A 10,417-nucleotide genomic window follows, 5' to 3' on the forward strand; every position below is an offset into this window, starting at 1 on the left:
TTTATAATTATATATTAATCTAATGTAACAAATAAATAAGAAAAAATACAAAATACAATTTCATTAGTTTAATTTGACTCGGTGCTTGTTTGGTCGGATTTATATTAGACTTCAAAAATCGTCCTTGGGTATGACCGTATGAGGGACAATCTTTAATTCATTAGTTTAATTAATGTCCTTCTTTTCAATCATTTAAAAGTTGGGTTTATATTATTATTCTTTTTTTTTTTTTTTTTTTTTTTTTTTTTTTTTACAATTCTCTCAGATGCAAAATGCAAAATCTTGCGCATTGAAAGAAAAGAGCAAAGAGCCACATTTTCAAACATCATCTAATTACTTCTAATAGAGCTTTACACATCATAATCAACATAGACTAGATAATCATTATATTCCGTACAACATAGACATATTAAACAAGGTATTGTGAATAGTTTTTGTTCGTTTTAAAACATATACATTTTCTATGTACAAAAAAAAAAAGTCATATACATTTTCTCAATTAAATCAATCATAGACTAATTAGTGATGAAACACAAAGACCTACCATCAAAACAAGTAATACAATGTGTAACAATTCTTGTAATTACTCTTTTCCTAATGAAAGAAGTTGTGCCCCCATCATCATCATAACTTTAAATTCTTCAAAATTAATAGTTCCATCACCATCCTTATCAACCCCACTAATCATCTTTTTGCATTCATCTAATGAGCAATCATCTCCTAAACTCTTCATCACCATATACAATTCTTGAGCTGAAATACTACCATTTCCATCTGCATCGTAAATAGAAAATGCCTCCTTTAAGTTATTCAATACCTCATCTGAATCAATCCCTTTTGTGTTAAGTACAATAAACTCTTCAAGATCAATGAATCCGTCTCCGTCTGCATCAACTTCTTTCATCATCATACCAAGTTCTTCCTCACTTACTTCTTGCCCTAGGCTGCCAAATATTGAGCCAAGTTCCGAGGACGAGATTTTTCCATCACCATTTACGTCGAATTTGTTAAAAACTTGCTCAAGTTCTTCGGTGCTATTGGTGTTATGTGAACGAAATGAAGAAGAACAAGATTCTGTGATAGAGTAATCTCGATTATTTGAATGTAAAATGTCTCCATTGTCGCTGTTTCTTTTCTTTTTCTTTATTTTAAAGAATGTTTTAGCAAATCCCATCTAGTTTATTTATCTTCAAATTATAAGGAATGCAAAATCTTAAATATTTCATTTGTTTTTTTAACCATCTCATTTATAGATAAAAATGATTGAATGGCGTTAAATAAATGTTATTACCTGGATTTATACTATTGTTAATGAAAATTTAAATGTGGAAAATCATCAATATAAAATCTTAAATATGCTATAAAAGGGAAAATAAGAGAATTATTTGATCCATCAAATTTCAATGTTTAATCATGCCTAAATATCGCCCATATTGGACTTATTAATGCCAAGGTGGCAATATAGGTCGACTTATCCCCTTACTGCTTTCTTGTTTTTATCTGGTAACAACGATGCACAATTAATCAACAATTAGAGTCCATTAATACCAACATACCAACTAAAGCTCCCCTAAATTTACTACCTAATTCGTATAAAGCTTTCTCAAATACCATTAAAGCTTAATCTCAATAATCTTAATGGATATCTACTGCAATTAAAAAAAGAGGACTTGATCAATTATAATTCAAAAGACCCAAAAAAAAAAAAACATTAATTATCAAATTCACAAAAAAAAACATTAATTATCAATTATTATTACTACTACTACTATTATTATTATTATTATAAGAAGAAGAAGAAGACGACGGCGATTTATCTAATAATAATATATATACTAATAATTATACTAATTTGAGTGTTTAGGTAGTGTGGAGTCTATTGATCGAATACGAAAGAGGGGGGGGGGGGGGGGTGAATTGAGTATTAAAAACGATGACCGCTTTTTCGAAATATATGATATAAATTAATTACTTGATTTTATTGATTAAAATCAACTAATTAAATTATTAACAATAAATGCAAAATCGAAATAACAATAATAAAGAGAGAGAGAAAGAGAGACACACAGGATTTTGAAGTGGTTCAGTTTCACAAGTCGAAACCTACGTCCACTATTCTCGATTAATAATTTTTAGTACCTTTCTCCGGATTACAAAAATTACCAATCCACTCGTATAATCAACTATATGATTATAACTCAGATTGAGTATCACTAAATACTCTAGGTTGCTCTTACGTTAATAAGAAAAATACAACGATAAATACTAATCTCACGTTATGCGAGTGAGTATAATACCTTTGTGTATTTAGTATCCTATAACGATTTTTCTTCGAGTGATTGACAAATTTGATGCGTAATTTTTGTATAAGCAAATTTGGAAAATAGGAATTAAAGCTCAAATGATTTTTGCTTAAAAATATTTTTCTCTCTAAAAGTGTAGATGTGTGTGTCAACAATTAATGTTGAATGAATGAGAGTATTTATAGTAGAGTGAATTAGGGTTTGGAATGTTCTGGAATTAGGGCATAGGAATATTCTGGAAGAATAAATCCTAACAACTTGATAAACAAGTAAGAAGAGAAAGGAAGGAGGAGTTTGGCCTCCCTAGGGTTTCGGCCTCCCTAGGGTTCGGCCCACCTAGGGTTCGGCCACTAGGGTTTGGCCGGCCTCTAGGGCTCCTTCGGTCCACTACTTGCTTCTATAGCCCGCAACAAATCGAGATAGAATTTAGTTAAAGCCCTAGGTTGCATGACGATATAAATATCGTGTTACAAACCAATAGTTTATTTAACTTAAATTCTAATTAATTAATTCCAATCAAAATAAATACTCTCTTATTTTTATAAACCATTAAAAATATATTTTCCAAAAATTAACGCATCATTTTTGTCTAGCAATGAAGTTATGTCTATTAGGCCATAACTTCACTAACCTTTAAATCAAACAAAGTAAAACCATTACCGGATGACGACCTATACTAACTAATCTTCAGTAGATCTTCAGTAAACGAATCGTCTCTTCACAAGTCTCTCATCTTGAGTCTCGTGGTTGATTTCCAATCTTGATCTCGCTTGAAAACATCGATCAAGTATATTTGAAGTTGTACCTCCTTGGTCCAAACTTCAAGCTTGCGTCATTGTAATTGTTCCTTTCTAAATTAAAACTTAAGCACACAATTACACGCATATGTTTATATATTAAGTCCACATACAAATCATTACTGTCATTATCAAAACAATTAATAAGGACTAAAGGTCCAACAAATTCCCCCTTTTTGATGATGACAAGTCTCCTATGATTTGTGTCTAAGTCTAGTTCCCCCTCAACATAATACTTCCCAAATTATAGAACAGTTGAGCGCAGAAACTAAAGATCTCTTCAAAGTTATAACTATAGAACGCCATGAGAGAATTAACTTTGAGACGGTCGCAAATCATAAAAACAATTCCCCCTCTTGGCATCATTGAAAAGATAAGAACAAACATAAAACGACCAGAATAATATATTATGAGACAAGAATTAATCATGAAAACATATTATATTAAACGCAATCTAGTTCTTAATTAGCATAATAATATTATAAACTGCAATCACACAAGGAATAAAATGCGGAATTGAAAAAGCTAATATCCATAAGATGGATTTTTATTGCGAGCAAAGGAATTAAAAAGATAAGGCTAGGTTGAATGGATTAGGGCAAGATGGTCAAGGGTAACGTGGGATCGGCGGGTGTGACCTAGGACGGGTTCGATATTCCAAGTCCTCGAGTCACGCATGACAATGGTCTAGGAGTGCAGCTTGGGCAGTCAATCGAGTATCGAAGTTACCAATCCTCAAAGTCATTGCTTTAACTGCTTCATATATAGTTTGTATCTCAGACCTCATCTCCTTCCCAGATTGTAAGAGCTCATCACCAAACTTAACCAAACTAGCCAAACCTTCCTTCATAAGAGTAGACTCGGAGTGTGTTCGCATGGCGGCCTTAAGAGCACTGTCGATTTTTGTATCAAACCGTGACAACACGGTGTTTATACGAGCCGAGCTAACTTCACTTGGTCCACTAGTATCAACTCTCCTTTCCTTTTTAATAAGATCAAACAACTCTCCTAATTTCTTGTCTTGCTCATTAATCCTTCCAAGAATAAAAGTGAAATTCGATTCCATCTTAGAATCCAACATCTCAAAACTCACATTGCTTTTTCCTCCTTTTTCTCCTTTTTCTCCTTTTGTCTTAAAACATAATTTCGGGCCATTAATAACGAGCTTCATATAAGATAAGTAAAGATCGCTCATCTCGTCATTTGTTATAACTCCATAACTATGCTTCCCAATAACTCCTTTCTTCTCTAAAATTCGTGAGATCCAATTCCCATAAGGCAAACTTAAAGTAGAAGCTAAATCATCCATCTTAGCCGTTACACTAGCTTGTATAATTTTATGAAACACAAGCAAGGGTAAACTAACATTTTCTCCTTCAAGCCAAGCCTTCATAATAATCATCTCATGAGCCCCGAATTTATCTCTACCTTCTTTGCGAGGAACAATGGTAGTCCAAAGAAAGTTCAAAAAGAACCTCAATATTGGCGACAACTTCAGCGATTAAGATAGTCTCGAGATTTAAGTTGCATCTTGTTTGAAATACCGTTTCACTATCAACCTTTTTTCAGGTAACATACTACCCCATTCTACGCTTGGATTGATTTCGATTCCTCCTCCAGGAACTCGAGCCAAGTCGCAGAAATCACCAGGTGAGACTTTTATGGAAGTCTCATTGACCACAGCAAACAAATTTCCTTCCTTAAGATGAACAGAAGCATAAAATTGATATACCTCAATAGGAAAGACATGACCACTTACAGCAACAATATTTTCCCATCCTTGATCCTTGAGAAAATTTCTGAAAAACCCAAGTGCTTTGTATTTCTTTAACCAATCAATCGAATATACAAATCTGCGTGAATGCGATATTGAGCAACTTGATTGACATCTCTTCGTTCTACTTGAGTTAATCTAAGATTATTCAGTCCATTGTTGGTGTAATCATCCATATGCTGTGCGTAAAGAATACGTGAAGAACCATCTTGAAGTTTATAGTTTTCAGTCTTTGAACTTACCTCAATTTCCGAAACCAACTTTCCCTTACCCTTAACCAATTTTCGTCGCTTTGTGAGGTTGGCGGGTTGGTCGACGGCGGACCGTGGGGAGCGAGGGGTGTCGGCCGGTGAGGTGGAGCGGGTTCTTGGCGGTGATTGGCTTACCTTCTTTCTAATAACAACATGTTTCTTGGATTGAAAACGGGTTGTAGGTTGATTAATCATTATTAAAATTGAAGATAGTAGTAAAGGTAATTAGGGTTTAGATGATTAGAATTGATGAGAATTATGGTGAGATTAAAGGGGTATATATAGCATAAGGAATTTGAGTTTAGGTAAGAATAGGATTCCTAAAAGATAGAGAATAATACCAATTTCCTTATTTCTTTAATGCCTTTCCTTGTTTTTTTTTTTCGGCATCTTTCCTTTTTTTTTTTCTTTTTTTTCACGGCACTTTCCTTTTTTTTTTTTTTTCGTGCGGTTTTTTTTTTTTTTTTCTTTTTTTTCGCACTTCTCTTTTTTTTTTTTTTTTTGGCATTATCTCCTATTAGATGTAAGATTAGGAAGGAATCTTTTGTTATTGGAGTTTAGGCAGGATTTGTGTAGGAATATAATAAGATAGAAATATCTTTATCATATTAGGCAGTTTATTGTAGATTTTGTCGATTTTTGTAAGGAAATGTGATTATGCAGAATATAAAATACTACCATACACATAAGCAAGATATAATACGTAAACTAAACATTATTTAACATAATTAAACTTGCAACAAAAATATACGGACACAATCGTACAATCTTATCTTCCTAGCCAGTCATTCAGGTTCCCAGACATAATTATGACGGATTTAATTATCACTAATTAAACCAATCTCAAGTCTCAATAACTCAAAGCGTTTTCTAGCTAATGCCTTAGTCAAGATATCAGCCCATTGCCTTTCAGTACTACAAAATTCAAGTGAAATGTTGCCTTTCTCTACATGATCCCGTAGAAAATGGTGTCGAATATCTATATGTTTGGTCCTCGAGTGCTGGGCAGGGTTTTTAGAAATTACTATAGCACTCGTATTGTCACACATAATAGGCATACGACCTACTTTTATACCATAATCACATATTTGTTGCTTTAACCAAAGTAATTGAGAACATACCAGTCCCGCAGATACATACTCGGCTTCAGCAGTAGACATTGCAACCGAATTTTGTTTCTTCGATCCCCATGTGATAATACAAGGTCCAACAAACGTTGCGTACCCAGAAGTGCTTTTTCTATCTAAAGAACATCCTGCATAATCTGCATCTGAATATCCTACTAGATCGAAATTACACTCAAGTGGATACCATAAGTATAAATTAGATGTACCAATTAAATATCTCAAGATACGTTTAACTGCAATCATATGTGATTCTTTAGGGCACGATTGAAATCGAGCACAGACACATACACTAAACATTAGGCCATTATTTCGCCAACAGCCTTCTCGCTACGTTAACAGCTGGCTCGCCAGAAGCGACGAAGGGGGGCTGGGGAAGAAGCTCTCTTTCCAGAGGCTCTTTTTTGAACTTCTTTATCCCATTATTGGAACTAGCTAGATGAACGGCGCCAACTGCCTATCACACATCACCAGCCCACGAGGTAACCCCTCGGGGCAGCTGTTAGCGCCATTCTTATTATAAATGCGAGCCGGCTGGCAAAGGGGCCCTGAGGTCTCGTGTGTTCCCAGGTTCTTTTAAAACGTAACTCTAGAACTAAACTTCCTTAAACCAATTCGCCTCCCCTCTAACCCAGTGAGATGTGCCCCTCTCCTATATTGGGGTTCCTTGAAAAGTCAAAGTAGAATTGTAAAGTTGTTAGAGGGACTGCAGAACTACTGTGAGCGGTCTCAACTTCGACCGCGCTAGCGCTTCGCGTTCTTTCTATCCCATTCCATTCCGGGATAGGCGGCTAATACTAATCTAATAAGTTAAGTGAGTGAAGTTAGCTGAGGGGAATGCTCTAAGTAAGCAGTCCTGCCATTGTTACAAAGGACACTCTGAATTTACCATTCAATGATGCGGCTTATTGTTTAAAAGAAGCCTTATCCGGAGGCCGACCAGTACTTGTTTGTTGGCCGGAATGGTATTTCTTACCCATCTATGCCATTCTTCCGGCCCGTGGGCCCTCAATCAAGGCCCAAAGCGGTCAGAAATTAATAGAGACACGCAACCTTGATCGAATGTGTAGGATAGGTGGGAGGTGGTGGTACCAACAGCCGGAGAACAGCTTGTCGCAGCAAGGAGTGCGAAAGTTCGACCCTGTCACAACTTCCGCCGCAATTGAGAATTGGCGTGCGAAATACCCTATCTTTTGCATGTAGAATATTCCAGGGTTTAACCCCTTATTTATGGATTGAGAACTCAGTTTGCACACGGCGTAGTTCTCGAATGAGCAGTCGAAAAGATTCTGGAGCATCCTCGGGGTTAGGGATAGCATAACTAATGATTAGAATTCTCATACCTTCTCTAACTCTTTGATCGTGAAATCACAAAGAAAAGTGAAAAAGAGGTCAATAGTTCAGGATTTAGGCCATAACATCTAGAAAAAAAAAATCTTTAATCCAACAAGTGCTCTCCGAACCAAGCAAGATAGTTTCCACCCGAAAGCCGGGGAAGAAGGCCCCAGATGGTGCGGAAGATGGTTCTACTTCTTTTCTTTTGTAGTTGGTTCGCACTGGAAGGTGCTCTAACCGGCTCGGAATCCTCCCGTTATACTAGAAAGTGTGTGTGTGTGTGTGGGGGGGGGGGGGTCCTCGACTAAGATTATTTCTTTGTTCCGGAAACCTACGTATCGAGAGAGAATTAGATTTGGCTAGACAATGTGTGGTTGGTAAACAATTTTAACAAGGTACGGAAGAAACGAGTAGGATGTTACACATGAGATATTTGACTTGCGTGACCCTGGAATATTCTACATGCAAAAGATAGGGTATTTCGCACGCCATTAGGTGTAGGCGCTTTCCAGAGGTGGAACTTCTAGTTCGCGCAGTTGACTCTAATATACGCCTCAGCTCAGCCCTAACCAACTGGTCTAGCCCGCGGATTCACATTGGGAACCAAAGCAAAGAGGAATTCGCCTCTGGCCTCTGGGCACGTTGGAACCGCATGAGTTCACCGGAACTCTTCGACTCTTTCTCTTTCTTCAACAGGGTCCGACGCGTAAAGTGCGCCACCGGACTTTGGCCCATTCTCCCCAACCAAAGGAATCGATCCCACCCAACATAGGAATCTGGAAGAGCAGACGAAGTGACATTGTCCCTACATATTCTAAGAAGAATTGACATTTCTTGTTGGTTTTCCCTTCGCTCAGGATAGGGATAGGAATCTTCAATTAGAACCTCAAACGATGCGCTGTTCCGTCAAACGATATGCACCACCTCCCACCTATCCTACACATTCGATCAAGGTTGTCACTGCGAAGCAAACCACTCTCAGTTCAACCGCGGGTAGTTCTCCCCGCATGCCAACCAAGGCAAGGAGTTCACTCGGACAAAAAGGGCAGTCCTAGCATGTGCAATAAATAGAGGGTGTTTACACCTTAATTGCCGAACGTGATGTAGCTAAATGTTTTATTAAGCCCATACATCCGATTCGACATCCTATTCTCGAATGAGAACAAGCCAGACCTCTGGGCAAAACGAAAAATGCATGTTTGAGAAGTCCGTTTTACTAGTAAAATGGTTCTTGCAACGAAAATCATCAGGACGATTTGCAGTTAAATATAAAAGTGAACCAATCATACTTCGATATGTAGTCTCATCGACACACTTACCATGTTCATCTATAGTCATCTTCTTTTCAGGTACCATAGGTGTATCGTATGATTTCGCATTTTCCATACCGAACTTTCGGATTAGTTCCTTGATATATTTCTGTTGGTGTATCTTTATACCATCCTTTGTTTGTTTAATTTGTAAGCCTAGAAAGTACTTCAGTTCTCCCATCATGCTCATTTCAAACTCAGAAGTCATTAGATCAGAAAAATACTTGCACAATTTTTCATTTGTAGAACCGAATATAATATCGTCTACATAGATTTGCACAACAAGTAAATTTGAACCCTCGGATTTTAGGAACAAGGTTTTATCGACAGATCCTCTTGTAAAATTATTTTGTAACAAAAACTTGGATAATCTGTCATACCATGCCCTTGGAGCTTGTTTCAAACCATATAAAGCTTTGTCTAATTTATAAACGTGGTTTTGAAACTTGCTATCTAAAAATCCGGGAGGTTGTTCTACATAGACTTCTTCCTCCAAATAACCATTAAGAAATGCTGTCTTAACGTCCATTTGGAACAGTTTCATTCCTTTATGAGCAGCAAAGGCAATAATGAGACGTATAGCCTCAAGTCTCGCTACAGGTGCAAAGGTCTCGTCATAATCGATCCCTTCTTGTTGATTGTAGCCTTGGACAACTAGTCGTGCCTTGTTTCTTGTAATAAGTCCTGTATCGTCCAATTTGTTTCTAAACACCCATCTTGTACCAATAACGGTTCGATCACTAGGTCGTGGCACTAAGTGCCATACCTTATTGCGTTCCAATTGTTGAAGCTCTTCTTGCATAGCGGTTATCCAATCAGGTTCAGCAAGTGCTTCTTTAATATTGGTAGGTTCAATGGTTGATAGAAACGAAAAGAACGAGCAGAAATTATTCAAAGACCTTCTAGTTTTAATGCCTTGCTCTAGATCCCCTAGAATTTTGTCCAAAGGGTGGGAGCTTTGATGTTTCCACTTTTTGAGAACTCTAGGCTCATTATCATTTGATGGACTAGCATCATCTGCAGACGAGGAATCATGATTTGTTCCCCCTGAGTTAGACTCGGGATTTTCTTCAGAAGCATCACTAACTTCATTAGAAATATCATGATTTGGATCGAAAGTTACAACATCATTAGGTATAACTTCAAGATCTCTTTCTTTATCTAAGGAAGGGTCGATAGTATCATTAACTATGGACTTATCACTTCTCTTAGGATTGTTTGCAGAATTTTCTAGTTCATCATTGATACCTTGAATATCTTCATCTTCATTTAAGGGCTCATTTCTTGCTAGAAAGAAATCGGGCTCATCTGGATCCTCTTCTTCCTGTTCAACTTTATCAAACACATTATCTTCGTCAAAGCGAACATGAACACTTTCTTCTATGCGCAAGGTTCTTTTATTGAACACTTTGTAAGCTTTACTATGATCCGAATATCCCAGAAAAACAGCTTCATCACTTCGGGGGTCAAATTTTCCTAAATTTTCTTTTCCATTATTGTGAACAAAGCATTTGCTCCCGAAG

At 36.8% G+C, this 10,417-nt stretch overlaps 1 protein-coding gene across 1 annotated transcript; it reads right to left on the reverse strand.

Moving 5' to 3' along the window:
* Positions 1 to 315: 315 nt before the first annotated feature.
* On the reverse strand, positions 316 to 1,415 carry LOC141643267 (putative calcium-binding protein CML25). The gene has a single exon (XM_074452346.1). It carries the CDS (start codon positions 1,172 to 1,174, stop codon positions 584 to 586), a length of 591 nt encoding a protein of 196 aa, XP_074308447.1. The 5' UTR covers positions 1,175 to 1,415; the 3' UTR covers positions 316 to 583.
* Positions 1,416 to 10,417: the final 9,002 nt, after the last annotated feature.

The sequence above is a fragment of the Silene latifolia genome, chromosome 2, assembly GCF_048544455.1.
Source record: "Silene latifolia isolate original U9 population chromosome 2, ASM4854445v1, whole genome shotgun sequence".
NCBI lineage: Eukaryota > Viridiplantae > Streptophyta > Magnoliopsida > Caryophyllales > Caryophyllaceae > Silene > Silene latifolia.

Excerpts from the sequence above, each read along its gene's own strand:
- LOC141643267 (XM_074452346.1), bottom strand. The coding sequence starts at position 1,174 with ATGGGATTTGCTAAAACATTCTTTAAAATAAAGAAAAAGAAAAGAAAC.